Raw genomic sequence first — 15,690 nt, forward strand, 5'->3', positions numbered from 1 at the left:
TGTGCGTGCTTGTGATTGTATGTGTGCGCGCGTGCCTGACAACAACTTGCTTATACAGAATATTCATCCTTTCTTTCCTACAGGGACCTAATGGCCCCTCAGGACCCGAAGGCCCCCCAGGAAACCAGGGATCAGACGGACCCAGAGTGAGCGACCACTCTAACACTGGACCAACACAGGATCACTTAGACTTAAATGATACCCAATTCTATGATACCTTATTCTCACTACTTTTGTGAAGAATGTTAACATTTAGGATCATATTGTCTTTAGAACACGGACTATATTCCTCTTTCCCTTTAGGGTTTCCCTGGCATACCTGGCCCCCCAGGAGAAAAGGTAGGCTTGTTGTCAATTATCTTCTAATAATATGACAAAGTTTCCACCTATTGTACTCTATATTGTTGTTCATCCAATCAGAATGCTCTCATTTGTGATGTTCAAGAAGTTGTCTCAGTAATGACGTTGGCCTTCTCTCTCCAGGGTGACCGGCTGTCATTCCAGAGTGAGAAGGGAGACAAGGTGAAACACACGTTAATGTTCACAACATCTTTATAAAGAGTTAATAAGCAATTATTTAGCCATAATAAATAAGTTGTAAACAGTTCTAAAATCCTTCCTTCACCATTGAGGAACAGATTTGGTCCCTATCTCCCTTCACCTCTTCTTCCAGGACAAAGCCCTCTGCCTTTCCACTCTATATAGTTGTCTTTGTTGCCGTTTCTGATCCGTACCCTTGGTATTTCCCTCTCCTGATAGGGTGCACAAGGGCTCCGTGGTCCCCCTGGCCCCCCTGGACTCCCGTCACAGGAAGCGGGAGGAAATACCGTTACTCATTTCCTCCCTGGACCACCGGTACCCAGCTCTTTATCATCAATTATAATAATGGACAATGACGACTTACTTTGACCTAAGCCCTTGAATCCTTCATGGAGCATAGGTCACTGACGAATGTCCTCCATCTCATTCTGTTAACACATCTATGGGTATCAATGGATGGATGGATGAATGGTTTGATGAATGGATGAAGGGAAAGTAGGTCTGCCTCCTTACTAAAGGTGTTTGTATCTGTCCTTCAGGGTCAGAGAGGCGAGACAGGAGACAGAGGAGACAAAGTGAGTGTTTTTAGTATTTTTCAACTTGTTCTTACATGAAATGACATTACAGTACATGAAGTAAATATTTTGATGGCCATTATGAGTAACATTGATGTAATTTCCATTTTTGTCTGCAGGGTTCTTGCATTCCCCATCTAAACGGGGTCAAAGGTGAACAAGGCCCACCAGGACCACGGGTGAGTGAAGATGATCACATTTCAATATTTTATTGAAGAAAAAACACATTATTTGCTTTCATGGAAGAACTGAGTTTCTGTGTCTTGGATTTCAGGGAAAACCTGGCAAAGATGGCGACAATGGATTTAAGGTATAGAGTCATACACGTATACACCTAGTCTCTCACACCACCCTCTTGTATTTCTCTCTCTCATTATGTCTGTCACTGTCCTTCTCTCGCTCTCTCTTGGGGTTTTGTCTCAGTAGTTCAGTTGTTTGATGTTTTTGTCCTGATCATTGTGATGTGCCTGTTGTCATACAGGGAGAGAGAGGCTTTCCTGGTGGCCCTGGATACCATGGAACACCGGTAACTACGCAACCATTTATACTGTACCTGTCAAAACCTGTACAAACCTGTCATATGCTTATTAGAAATTATCTCTGATTTATCTTTCAGTTCTGAGGCTAATAAAATGGACATCTCTCTGTGTTCTAGGGTGAAAAAGGAGAGAAAGGACCTCCAGCATATGTAAGTACTGTCTCTGCATACTGTATACCAGTGGTTCCCAAACATGTTTGGCCCACGACCCCATTTTGATATCTGAAAATGATCATGATCCCACCCATGTGAAAACAAATGATGTAATTAACAGCCCATGTTTAATTTTTTAATTAGGGCTATGACAGTCAATTGTAAAACATTCTAACAGTATTTCTGATCTGAGGAACTGATTGTCTTCTTAACTCACCATCATATACTTTGAAGGTGGGGCTATGACAGTCAATTGCATATTAGTCTGACATAAAATAAATTATCTCACCACCACTAATGAGATGAGTATGCATGTGCATGTCGCATCTGAGCTTCTCAAGGTCAGGGGGCGTGGTCACACCTCATCTCTCCTGTCACATCCAACCTGGATTGCTATTTGTTTTTAATGCAGACGAGAGCACTGAATCAGTGTACCATGAGTTGTAATGCTCGGGGGGAAACGGCATCGTATTCCCTTTGAGTCAGGTACCAAAACTCCTCAATAGTGACCCGTGAATCTATTGTCTGCAGCATTCGGTCACATGACAGCTAGATCAGCTGTTCGATTTTACTTACCGGCATGTCAACTGAGCCAGGATCACCGTCAAACGGATTTAGCTGATTCTGTCACTCATCTGCAGACTGTTGTTGTATTTCCCCTGCATGCTTGTATTCAGTTCGTTCAGTATCCCAAATACTGTATGTCGTTGCATAGGCAAAGATACACATTTTATTGTCATTACACAGAAAGTCAATTTTTTCACATCCATTGCGAATGACTACAGTTCCTCTCTCAATTTGAAAAATCTTTCCAACACTCTCCCTCGATAACCATCAAGACTCAATATGAAATAGAACATTGTCATTCTCTGATCCCATATCTCCATATAGTGGGTGTATCATACAATGCATCCATATGGTAGAGGGAGACACATTCATTTTTTAAATTTCACCTTTATGGCCTTCAAGGTAGGCCAGTTGAGAACATAACTAGAGTGAAGAGGCCTCCCCACCGTCCCGTGATAGATGGAGCCCCATCTTTGCAAAAGCTCACCACTCTATCCCATGAAATCAGTTTTTCGTCACTATAGCACTCTGCGTCTCGGCCCACACAGCTAACGTCCATTTGGAGAGCATATGGTGGGGAGTTTGAGTCATTCAGTCAGTTTCCTCTTGATTGCTAGCATCAATTTTTAGTTTCACAGTGTTATCTTACAAATGTATTGATGTGAGTTTCTGTTCCTCTACCCCCCCCCACACATTGTTTTCACCATATCAATAGCAGCCGGTAATATCAAAATATATTCAATAGTGTGTGGTTTCATAGCATTGCAGGCTTAGCCATTCACCGTGGTAATGATTCAAGGGCAATGGTCAAGTGCGGCACTTTCCCACAATATAAGGGTGCTGTCTCATTGAATTTTAACTTTTATATTTGAATAATTTCCATTTTCATATCAGGCAACCCCTAGTTTAGGAAGCTCTGCTCTGTTCGCTTTCTCTGTAAACGTGCTTAACACTCTCAGCACCTCTATCTAACTTTGGTACATTTAGGTGCAATTCCCTTTTTCTACCACCAGATGTCACCATACAATCTTTGAAAGTGAAATGAGACCAACAGAGTGCTGAGCATCAGCAGTATTCTTAAATAGTGTAGTAATATATGAGTCTGGTATGCAGGGTGATGGACATTTTATATTTGTATACATTTTTGTTTTCTGTGATTTTAAGGTTGATAGTGCTCCTGGCTCTCCCGGCCCCCCTGGTCTCCCGGGCTTACAAGGAGAAAGAGGTACAGTGCACCCCACCACCACCACCTTTTATAAATCTACACTGTTTATGTTATCACACCAGCATCCATAGAAGAATGCACACTAAGGTTCTATGTACCACCAACTGTACATGTTTCCTCTGTCTGAAAGGTTTCCCTGGTCTTCAAGGAGACCTTGGTCCACCAGGTAAGAGAACAAAAACACACCCATCAAGTGATCAGTGCATTCTTTGAAACTTGGTCATATTTTACATCCTCTCTGTCATGTAGTGTGTTAGTTGACATCCTCAAACCTCACTGTGTGCCTCCTCTGTGGTGTATCTTAGGCAGTCTTATTGAAGGACCTCCCGGAGAGAAGGGCATACCAGGAGAGATTGGTCAGAAGGGAGACAGGGGTGCAGATGGGGACTCTCTCACAGGAAAGCCTGGACAAGATGGATCTGCCGGACCCCCTGGTCCTCCCGGACCTCCTGGTAGGTACATTTTACACATGCATAGTGTGACCTTTATCATTCTGGAGTCATGTAGCTGATTTATACATATAGCGCCGGAGTCTTTTAAGTGCCTCAGTGTTACCTGAGATGTCTCTCACTTTTACCACCTCTCTCTGTATGTGTATGTGTGTGTGTTGTGCTTTCTGTATAGGTGATGAGCCATGTGATCCAGCCCTTGAGAAGGGACCACCCGGACCCCCCGGCCCACCAGGACTACAGGGGGAGTTGGGACAGAAAGGTAAGGAGAGGAGATGGTGAGACTTGGTCATTTCATATAGTGCAGTTGAGAAGTTGACTTTGTTAGCAAGTCATCTCATCCCACGCCGTCACCTACCTGTTATTTCTATACTGTAAACTTGTATTGCGTTGTACCTTCAGGTGATCAGGGAGACACGTGTGTGCAGTGTGAAGCCTTCGGGCCCCCTGGACTCCCTGGTCCACAGGGGCCTAAAGGACTGCAAGGTGAGGTGACCCACACTATTGAATGAATCATAAATTGAGATTACATGTACTGCATTGAAACCTTTTGGTGCCATTGATTTCAACAAGTGATTGGCGCTAAGATTGAGTTCCACATCTTCAGCCCGTATCTCAGGTTAAGATCCTGACCCTAGGGCCTATATTAATCCGCCTCCACACTCTTTCCTATGAGATGGCGTTGATGTGTTTGATTGAGAGGTGTGGTTCGTCTCCTGTAGGATATCCTGGAGCAGCAGGCACTAAAGGAGACACGGGCCTGCCTGGACCTACTGGGCCTGATGGAAGCCCCGTGAGTTATCTTCATCACATTACTCATTCCTCTAATAGAACATGATGAAGACCATTACGGTGGAAATGTTGCATCACTATAGCTCCATGAAGATCAAGATCCTTATTTGTGTGTAACAAGTAGTCAGAGGACGTACACATTTCAAGTTTTATTAGTCGTATTTAAAATGAAATGCTGACTTCCAGGTACCTTCTCGACAATGCAACAGCAATTAGAAATAATAAAAGACAAGAATATGAACATAAAGTAAATGGCTGAGTAGAATAGACTACACTTTGTAGCATAAGTATAATACAGGAAGGCACAATTTATAGTGCAATATTGACACGTCATTGCTATGTATGTTTGTCTAGTAGTTTTCTAATAAAATAGATTGTTGATTGATCCTGCTGTCTCCTCTCCTCAGGGCAATTACGGTACTCCTGGGTTGATCGGGGCTCCAGGAGCCCATGGTGAGCCTGGCGATATCTACGTGGCTTCAGGGCTGAAGGGTGACAAAGGAGGGTCTGGCTTCGTGGGCACACGAGGACTGCCAGGTGTGGATGGACTGCCAGGGAAAGCTGGACTACCAGGCCTGCCCGGACCCAAAGGAGAACCTGTAAGTGTGTGCACACATGCGTGCGTGTGTTTCAGCCATCACTTTAAAGCTTGCAGCATCTACGCTCATGCAGTGATGTAGTCACTCATCCCTCTCTATCTCTGATCTCTGCCTAAAGGCCCAAGATGGCATCAAGGGGGACCGTGGTCTGGATGGGGAACCTGGGATCACTGGACCCCCAGGAGAGAGGGGTCCTCCTGGTGTACCAGGGTTTGGCCGACAGGGGGAGCCTGGAGAGAAGGGTACATCTGGCCAAGGAGGCCGACCTGGAATCCCTGGACAACCAGGTGGGTGTGCAGCTGCAGATGAAGCTATAGATGCAGCTTCATACATACATACATACATACATACATACATACATACATACATACATACATACATACATACATACATACATACATACATACATACATACATACATACATACATACATACATACATACATACATACATACATTCAGGTATAAGGAGCCTATGACCATGTGTATCTACTCTCTCCCTACGTGTCAGGAGTGAAAGGTGAACCAGGAAAAGGTGTGAGTTCACCTGGACCCCAGGGCACCCCTGGACCTCGAGGAGAATCTGGCATACGTGGACTACAAGGTGAGGATCAGCTTTGTGTTTATATGTATTGGTATAGCTTGTGGTAGGCTATGGTCCTGCATGGCCCTGTACAGCTCATCATGAACATCTTCTCCATCCCTACCCAGGTGACCGAGGACCTCATGGAGACCCAGGAATTCCAGGATTCCCAGGTCAGAAAGGTGACACAGGTGCACCTGGCATGGGATTCTCAGGTCCACCTGGACCTAAAGGATATTCTGGAGCTCCAGGAGCCACTGGGTTGCCAGGAGAGCCTGGAAGACCTGGACAGGATGGTTTCTCTGGAATATCAGGCACACCTGGTCCAAAGGTGGGTGTTTTATATGTGTGTCTTTGCTTCACTTCCTGTTGTTTCAAACTCTACAACCAACCAATCTTCTACTGTCCTCTCTAGGGTGAGCCAGGTAGGGGTCTACCTGGACCTAAAGGTGCTCAGGGTCCTGCCGGAGTGACAGGTTTCCCTGGAGAGAAAGGCAACCTTGGTCTACCTGGTATTCCCGGACAAGAGGGACACACAGGACCACCTGGAGCTCAGGGCATCAAAGGTGACCACGGCCCCCCTGGTCAGCATGGTGGCACAGGACCCCCTGGACCCCCTGGAGCAGGAGAACCTGGTGCCCCTGGACCCATGGGACCCCCTGGAGAGTCAGGCCTCTTCGGTCATGATGGTGTGAAGGGTGATAAGGGTTTGCCTGGCTCTCCTGGTCTGGACATGCCCGGCCCTCAGGGAGAGAAGGGAGACTCAGGATTACCTGGACTTTCTGGTTCCAAAGGGTTTCCAGGACGACCAGGCCCCGCCGGCAGAGATGGATTCCCTGGGGGGGCAGGTGAGACTGACATGCCTCAGAACAGTGTAGGAGGTCTGATGTAACTGAAGGACATTGACACTTGTTGACTGGACAAGTCTTTGTTGATTACTGTTGAATTGAAAGAGCATTTGGTGAAATTGAGAAGCTTTGACCTTCAATACTTTGTAAGCTCTGACCTTCAATACTCAGATCTTTTTCCATTCCATTTTAATTTATTTGTTGATGTGTGTGTTTCCCAGGCCCCAAGGGAGAGATGGGAGTCATGGGAACACCTGGAACACCAGGATATCAGGGTCCTTCTGGGAACCCTGGAAGTCCAGGACTGAGAGGTGAGACAGTAGAACTACAGCCTCTGCACTTCTAGAATACCCATCAGTGTGTTTTACACCACTATACTATTACATCTCTCACAACTCATTTCTTTCTCTCAGGTGACCCTGGTATCTCTGGGCCAAGGGGGGAGTTCGGTGAGAATGGACCCAAAGGAGAGAGGGGAGAGCCAGGTCTCCAGGGCCCTGCTGGCAACATGACTGACGTTGATATGGAGCACATGAAGGGCGAGAAAGGAGACCTCGGGGATCCAGGTATAGAACATGAACATGGCCCATCCTACTGCGCTGTATGTCTGTGTGATTAGTTCAAATGGTATTTTCAAACCGTCACTGTGGATAATTTAGGTGATTTCTCATTAGGTGACCCTGGATACACGGGAGAGAAGGGTTATCCAGGACAGCCTGGAGTACCTGGTATGCCAGGAAAGGATGGAGAGCCCGGTACACCTGGTCAGCCAGGTAAGTCACCTGCGTAGGCTTCGCACCACCCCTCGGTTTATCGGGAATGGTCCAAAATTGTATACTACCTAGTCTGAAAGTATGTATTTGTCTTGCACAATATACAGTATACACTGCCTTCTGAAAGAATTCATGACCCTTGATTTATTCCACATTTTGTTGTGTTACAGCCCGAATTTTAAATGGATTAAATATATTTTTTTCTTACCCATCTACACACAATATCCCATAATGACAAAGTGAAAACTAGTTTTTTGACATTTTAGCAAATATATTAAAAATGAAATACAGAAATATCTCATGTACATAAGTTTTCACACCCCTTTGCTATGACAAAATTGAGCTCAGGTGCATCAAATTTCCTTTGATCATCCTTGAGATGTCGCTACAACTTGATTCCACCTGGGGCGAATTAAAATGTTTGGACAGGATTTAGAAAGAAACACACCTGTCTATATAAGGTCCCACAGTTGACAGTGCATGTCAGAGCAGAAACTACCACGTCCAATAAACTGTCAGTATAGCTGCAAGATAGATGTGTGATTTAGTGTTTAACATTTCCAAGAGCACAGTGGTGTCCATGGAAAAAATATGGAACCACCCAGACTCTGCCTAGAGCAGTCTCTACTAGAGGTCGACAGATTATGATTTTTCAATGCCGATACCGGACCAAAAAAGCCTATGCCGATTAATCGGCCGATTTTTATTTTATTTATTTATTTGTAATAATGACAATTACAACAATACTGAATGAACACTTTTAACTGAATATAATACATCAATAAAATCAATTTAGCCTCAAATAAATAATGAAACATGTTCAATTTGGTTTAAATAATGCAAAAACAGTGTTGGAGAAGAAAGTAAAAGTGCAATATTTGCCATGTAAGAAAGCTAACGTTTAAGTTCCTTGCTCAGAACATATGAAAGCTGGTGGTTCCTTTTAACATGAGTCTTCAATATTCCCAGGTAAGAAGTTTTAGGTTGCTCCTCCCTGGGCTCGAACCAGCAACACAACGACAACAGCCACCATCGAAGCAGCGTTACCCATGCAGAGCAAGGGAAACAACCACCCCAATGCTCAGAGCGAGTAACGTTTGAAATGCTATTAGCGCGCGCTAACTAGCTAGCCATTTCACTTCGGTTACACCAGCCTCATCTCGGGAGTTGATAGGCTTGAAGTCATAAAAAGCGCAATGCTTGACACACAACGAAGAGCTGCTGGCAAAACACACGAAAGTGCTGTTTGAATTCATGTTTACGCGCCTGCTTCTGCCTACCACCGCTCAGTCAGATACTTAGATACTTGTATGCTCAGTCATATTATACGCAACGTATGACACGCTAGATAATATCTAGTAATATCATCAACCATGTGTAGTTAACTTCTTTGCGTCGAGCCTTCCCGGATCCGGTATCGTGACTACAGCCTCAAGCTCATTACCATAACGCAACGTTAACTATTCATGAAAATCGCAAATGAAATGAAATTAATCTATTTGCTCTCAAGCTTAGCCTTTTGTTAACAACACTGTCATCTCAGATTTTCAAAATATGCTTCTCAACCATTGCAAAACAAGCATTTGTGTAACAGTATTGATAGCTAACGTAGCATTTAGCGTATCATTTAGCGTTAGCATTCAGCAGGCAACATTTTCACAAAAAACAGAAAAAGCATTCAAATAAAATCATTTACCTTTGAAGAACTTCGGATGTTTTCAATGAGGAGACTCTCAGATAGCCAATGTTCAGTTTTTCCTGAAAGATTATTTGTTTAGGACAAATCGCTCCGTTTTCTGCGTCACGTTTAGCTACGAAAAAAAACCTGTATCCAGGATTGTGTAAATCTATCCGCAAGCTCATTAGCACAACACCACGTTACCTATTCATGAAAATCACAAATGAAATGAAATTAATCTATTTGCTCTCAAGCTTGGCCTTTTGTTAACAACACTGTCATCTCAGATTTTCAAAATATGCTTTTGAACCATAGCTAAACAAGCATTTGTGTAACAGTATTAGTATTAGCCTAGCATAGGATGCCTCTATTTCAGCATGCAACATTTTCCACAAAAACCAGAAAAGAATTCAAATAAAATAATTTACCTTTGAAGAACTTCAGATGTTTTCAATGAGGAGACTCTGTTAGATAGCAAATGTTCCGTTTTTACAAAAAATATTATTTGTCGACAAATCGCTCCGTTTTGTTCATCACGTTTGGTTAAGGAAAAAAAAAAAGTCATTAAAACGCAAACTTTTTTCTAAATTAACTCCATAATATCGACAGAAACATGGCAAACCGATGTTTAGAATCAATCCTCAAGGTGTTTTTCACATATCTGACAATAAAATAAATTGTGGCAGTTTACTTTCTCTTCTGAAGAAATGGAACGCGCATGGACCTACAGATTATGCACACAGGTCACCGGACGGGACACCAGGTAAATGTAGTCTCTTATGGTCAATCTTCCAATGATATGCCTACAAACACGTCACAATGCTGCAGACACCCCGGGGAATAGACAGAAAGCGCAGGCTCATTCCTGGTGCATTCACAGCCATATAAGGAGACATTGGAACACAGCGCCTTCAGAATCTGGGGCATTTCCTGTATGAAACTTCATCTTGGTTTCGCCTTTTGCATTAGTTCTGGGGCACTCACAGATAATATCTTTGCAGTTTTGGAGACGTCAGAGTTTTGTCTTTCCAAGGCTGTCAATTCCATGCATAGTCGAGCATCTTTTCGTGACAAAATATTGCGCTTAAAACGGGCACGTCTTTTTATCCAATAATGACACAGCGCCCCCATAGGTTCAAGAGGTTAACTAGTGATTATGATTGATTTTAATGCTAGCTAGCAACTTCCCTTGGCTTACTGCATTCGCGTAACTGGCAGTCAGTCTCCACGAGAGGCAGGTGGTTATTGTGTTGGACTAGTTAACTGTAAGGATGCAAGATTGGATCCCCCGACCTGACAAGATGGAAATCTGTCGTTCTGTCCCTGAACGAGGCAGTGAACCCACTGTTCCTAGGCCGTCATTGAAAATAAGAATGTGTTCTTAACTGACTTGCCTTGTTAAATAAAGATTAAATAAAGCTGTAAACAAAAACAAAAAAAATATCATCAAAATCGGTGTCCCAAAAAAACGATTTCCGATTGTTATAACTTGAAATCGGCCATTCCGATTAATCGGTCAACCTCTAGTCTCTACAGCACTTCACCAATCTGGGCTTTATGGAAGAGTGGTCAGATGGAAGCCACTCCTGAGAAAAAAAGGCATGACGGCGCGCCTGGAGTTTGCAAAAGGCATGTGAAAACTCAGAAAGAGTCAAAAGATAATGTGGTCTGATGAGACCCAAATTGAAATATTTGGTCTGAATGCAAAGCATTATATCTGGAGATAACCAGGCACAACTCATCACCAGTCTAACACACGCACGAGGAGGCTAAAACAGACTTTCCTCCGTCGCAACATCCCTCTAAGGCCCTTCTGCTAGCTTGCTATCCCCGGCATGCTAGCCCCGGCCTGCTAGCTGTCTGAATCGCCGTGTCTCCAGCCAGCTCAGCCACTCACTGGACGACTATGATCACTCGGCTACACATGCCTCTCCCTAATGTCAATATGCCTTGTCCATTGCTGTCTTAGAGGCTCTAGCCCTGCTCAATATGCCTTAACCAACTATTTAGTTCCACCTCCCACATATGCGGTGACATTACCTTGTTTAAATGTCTCTAGAGACAATATTTATCTCATCATTACTCAATGCCTAGGTTTACCTCCAATGTACTCTCTTCCTACCATACATTTGTCTGTACATTATGCCTTGTATCTATTCTATTGCGCCCAGAAACCTGCTCCTTTTACTCTGTTCCAAACGTACTAGACAACCAGTTCGTATAGCCTTTAGCCGTACCCTTATCCTACTCCTCCTCTGTTCCTCTGGTGATGTAGAGGTTAACCCAGGCCCTGCAGTGCCTAGCTCCACTCCTATTCCCCAGATGATCTAATTTGTTGACTTCTGTAACTTTACAAGCCTTGGTTTCATGCATGTTAACATTAGAAGCCTCCTCCCTAAGTTTGTTATATTCACTGCTTTAGCACACTGCCAACCCGGATGTCCTAGCCGTATCTGAATCCTGGCTTAGGAAGACCACCAAAACCCCAGAAATGTTCATCCCTAACTATAACATTTTCTGACAAGATAGAACTGCCAAAGGGGGCGGTGTTGCAATCTACTGCAGAGATAGTAAGACAGAACTCTGCAGGCTATCCAGGTCTGTACCCAAACAATTTGAACTTCTACTTTAAAAAATCCACCTTTCCAGAAACAAGTCTCTCACCGTTGCAGCTTGATATAGACCACCCTCTGCCCCAGCTGTGCCCTCGACACCATATGTGACTTGATTGCCCCTCATCTATCTTCAGAGCTCGTGCTGCTAGGTGACCTAAACTGGGACATGCTTAACACCCCGGCCATCCTACAATCTAAGCTAGATGCCCTCAATCTCACACAAATTGTCAATGAACCCACCAGGTACAACCCCCAAATCCGTAAACACAGGCACCCTCATAGATATCATCCTGACCAACTTGCCCTCCAAATACACCTCTGCTGTTTTCAATCAGGATCTCAGCGATCACTGCCTCATTGCCTGCATCCATAATGGGTCTGCGGTCAAACAACCACCCCTCATCACTGTCAAACGCTCCCTAAAACACATCAGCGAGTAGGCCTTTCTCATCCCGCCAGTAGAGGATGCCTGGTTATTCTTTAAAAGTGCCTTCCTCACCATGGCATGTCCATTTAAAAAAAAATAGAACCAGGAACAGATATAGCCTTTGGTTCTCTCCAGACCTGACTGCCCTTAACCAGCACAAAACCACCCTGTGGCGTTCTGCATTAGCATCGAATAGCCCCCGTGATATGAAACTTTTCAAGGAAGTTAGGAACCAATATACACAGGCAGTTAGGAAAGCTGCACTGAGGCTAGGAAACACTGTCACCACCGATAAATCCACTATAATTGAGAATTGCAAGAAGCATTTTTCTACGGCTGGCCATGCTTTCCACCTGGCTACCCCAACCCCGGTCAACAGCCCTGCACCCCCCATAGCAACTCGCCCAAGCCTCCCCCATTTCTCCTTCACCCAAATCCAGATAGCTGATGTTCTGAAAGAGCTGCAAAATCTGGACCCCTACAAATCAGCTGGGCCAGACAATCTGGACCTTCTCTTTCTAAAATGATCTGCTTAATTTCTTGCAACCCCCATTACTATTACTAGCCTATTACCTCTCTTTCGTATCATCTGAGATCCCCAAAGACTGGAACGCTGCCGTGGTCATCCCCCTCTTCAAAGGGGGAGACACTCCAGAACCAAACTGATACAGACCTATATCGATCCTAGCCTGCCTTTCTAAGGTCTTCGAAAGCCAAGTTAACAAACAGATTACCGACCATTTCGAATACCACCGTACCTTCTCCGCTATGCAACCTGGTTTCAGAGCTGGTCATGGGTGCACCTCAGCCACGCTCAAGGTCCTAAACGATATCATAACCGCCATCGATAAGAGACATTACTGTGCAGCCGTATTCATCGACTAGGCCAAGACTTTCGACTCTGTCAATCACCACATTCTTATCGGCAGACTCAACAGCTTTGGTTTCTCAAATTATTGCCTCGCCTGGTTCACCAACTACTTCTCTGATAGAGTTCAGTGTGTCAAATCGGAGCGCCTGTTGTTCGGACCTCTGGCAGTCTCTATGGGGGTGCCACAGGGTTACATTTTCGGGGCCGACTCTCTTTTCTGTATACATCAATGATGTCTCTCTTGCTGCTGGTGATTCTCTGATCCACCTCTATGCAGACAACACCATTCTGCATACCTCTGGCCCTTCTTTGGACACTGTGTTACTAACCTAATGCATGCTCTTCAACCGATCACTGCCTGCACCTGCCCGCCTGTCCAGCATCACTACTCTGGACGGTTCTGACTTAGAATATGTGGACAACTACAAATACCTAGGTGTCTGGTTAGACCGTAAACTCTCCTTCCAGGCTCACATTAAGCATCTCCAATCCCAAATAAAAATCTAGAATCGGCCTCTTATTTCGCAACAAAGCATCCTTCACTCATGCTGCCAAACATACCCTCGTTAAACTGACCATCCTACTGATCCTCGACTTTGGCGATGTAATTTACAAAATAGCCTCCAATACTCTACTCAACAAATTGGATGCAGTCTTTCACAGTGCTATCCGTTTTGTCACCAAAGCCCCATATACTACCCACCACTGCGACCTGAACGCTCTCGTTGGCTGGCACTCGCTTCATACTCTTCGCCAAACCCACTGGCTCCAGGTCATCTACAAGTCTCTGCTAGGTAAAGCCCCGCCTTATCTCAGCTCACTGGTCCCCATAGCAGCACCCACCCATAGCACGCGCTCCAGCAGGTATATCTTTCTGTCACCCCCAATGTCAATTCTTCCTTTGGCCGCCTTTTCTTCCAGGTCTCTGCTGCCAATGACTGGAACGAACTGCAAAAATCTCTGAAGCTGGAGACTCATATTTCCCTCACTAGCTTTAACCTCATAGTCTGCCCCATCCCGCATGCGGTCGCGTTACTACAGCCTCAAGCTCATTACCATAACGCAACGTTAGCGATTTCTAAAAATCGCAAATGAAATTAAATAAATATGCCTGCTCTCAAGCTTATCCTTTTCTTAACAATCCTGTCGTCTCAGATTTTCAAAATATGCTTTAGAACCAGAGAAAATCTATAATTTGTGTAAGAGTGGTGATAGCTAGCTTAGCATTTAGCGTTAGCATTTAGCACGCAACATATTCACAAAAACCAGCAAAGGGATCAAATAAAATAATTTACCTTTGAAGAACTTCAGATGTTTCAATGAGGAGACTCTCAGTTACATAGCAAATGTCCAGTTTTTCCTGAAAGATTATTGTGTAGGACACAACGTTCCGTTTTGTTACTATGCATTTGGCTACCGAAACTAACCGAAAATTCAGTCACCTACACGTCAAACTTTTTTCCGAATTAACTCCATAATATCGACTGAAACATGGAAAACGTTGTTTGAATCAATCCTCAAGGTGTTTTGTCATATATCTCTTCATTGAAATGCCGTCCCTGGAAGCCTGCATTCTTCTCTGATTCGGATGGAAAAATACTGGTAGCTGACTTTTGCGCACCAATTTCCACGCAGACACCGTGCGGGACACTTGGCAATTGTAGTCTCTTCAATCTTCCAATGATATGCCTACAAATACGTCACAATGCTGCAGACACCTTGGGGAAACGATAGAAAGTGTCCGTTCATTCCTGTCGCATTCACAGCCATATAAGGCGATCATGGAAAACGTAGCTTCAGAAATCCTGTTCATTTCCTGGGCGCTCAAACATCTTGGGTTTGCCTGAAGCTTTTGTTCAACGGCACTCACAGTGAAAATCTTTGCAGTTCTGGAAACGTCAGAGTGTCTTCTTTCCAAAACTATCAATTCCAAGCATAGTCAAGCATCTTTTCGTGACAAAATATTGCGCTTAAAACGGGCACGTCTTTTTATCCAAAAATGAAATAATGCCCCTAGTGGACTAACAGGTTAAGCACCAGCTGTCAGAGCAGCTCACAGATCACTGCACCTGTACATAGCCCATCTGTAAATAGCCCATTCAACTACCTCATCACCATACTGTATTTATTTATTTATCTTGCTCCTTTGCACCTCAGTATCTCATCTTGCACTTTCATCTTCTGCACATCCTACCATTTCAGTGTTTAATTGCTATATTGTAATTACTTCCCCACCATGGCCTATTTATTACCTTACTTCCCTCGTCCTACCTCATTTGCACACACTGTATAGACCTTTTCTTCTGTATTATTGACTGTATGTTCGTTTATTCCATGTGTAACTCTGTGTTGTTCTATGTGTCAAACTGCTTTGCTTTATCTTGGCCAGGTAGCAGTTGTAAATGAGAACTTGTTCTCAACTAGCCTACCTGGTTAAATAAAGGTGAAAAAAACCACC

At 44.1% G+C, this 15,690-nt stretch overlaps 1 protein-coding gene across 1 annotated transcript in view; it reads left to right on the forward strand.

Moving 5' to 3' along the window:
• LOC118386161 (collagen alpha-1(IV) chain-like) overlaps nucleotides 1-15,690 on the forward strand; it is a 66,143-nt gene that overhangs the window by 41,432 nt on the left and 9,021 nt on the right. Inside the window, exons 10-32 of the mRNA XM_035773637.2 lie at nucleotides 84-146; nucleotides 304-339; nucleotides 484-522; nucleotides 760-855; nucleotides 1,080-1,115; nucleotides 1,235-1,294; nucleotides 1,390-1,425; nucleotides 1,597-1,641; nucleotides 1,771-1,803; nucleotides 3,538-3,598; nucleotides 3,729-3,764; nucleotides 3,904-4,050; nucleotides 4,223-4,309; nucleotides 4,450-4,533; nucleotides 4,770-4,840; nucleotides 5,247-5,438; nucleotides 5,557-5,725; nucleotides 5,949-6,041; nucleotides 6,149-6,351; nucleotides 6,436-6,868; nucleotides 7,090-7,179; nucleotides 7,282-7,434; nucleotides 7,543-7,641. Coding sequence (XP_035629530.2) covers nucleotides 84-146; nucleotides 304-339; nucleotides 484-522; nucleotides 760-855; nucleotides 1,080-1,115; nucleotides 1,235-1,294; nucleotides 1,390-1,425; nucleotides 1,597-1,641; nucleotides 1,771-1,803; nucleotides 3,538-3,598; nucleotides 3,729-3,764; nucleotides 3,904-4,050; nucleotides 4,223-4,309; nucleotides 4,450-4,533; nucleotides 4,770-4,840; nucleotides 5,247-5,438; nucleotides 5,557-5,725; nucleotides 5,949-6,041; nucleotides 6,149-6,351; nucleotides 6,436-6,868; nucleotides 7,090-7,179; nucleotides 7,282-7,434; nucleotides 7,543-7,641 — 2,362 coding nt within the window. The remainder of the gene's footprint in view (nucleotides 1-83; nucleotides 147-303; nucleotides 340-483; nucleotides 523-759; nucleotides 856-1,079; nucleotides 1,116-1,234; nucleotides 1,295-1,389; nucleotides 1,426-1,596; nucleotides 1,642-1,770; nucleotides 1,804-3,537; nucleotides 3,599-3,728; nucleotides 3,765-3,903; nucleotides 4,051-4,222; nucleotides 4,310-4,449; nucleotides 4,534-4,769; nucleotides 4,841-5,246; nucleotides 5,439-5,556; nucleotides 5,726-5,948; nucleotides 6,042-6,148; nucleotides 6,352-6,435; nucleotides 6,869-7,089; nucleotides 7,180-7,281; nucleotides 7,435-7,542; nucleotides 7,642-15,690) is intronic.

The sequence above is a fragment of the Oncorhynchus keta genome, chromosome 7, assembly GCF_023373465.1.
Source record: "Oncorhynchus keta strain PuntledgeMale-10-30-2019 chromosome 7, Oket_V2, whole genome shotgun sequence".
In the NCBI taxonomy this organism is placed as follows: Eukaryota; Metazoa; Chordata; class Actinopteri; order Salmoniformes; family Salmonidae; genus Oncorhynchus; species Oncorhynchus keta.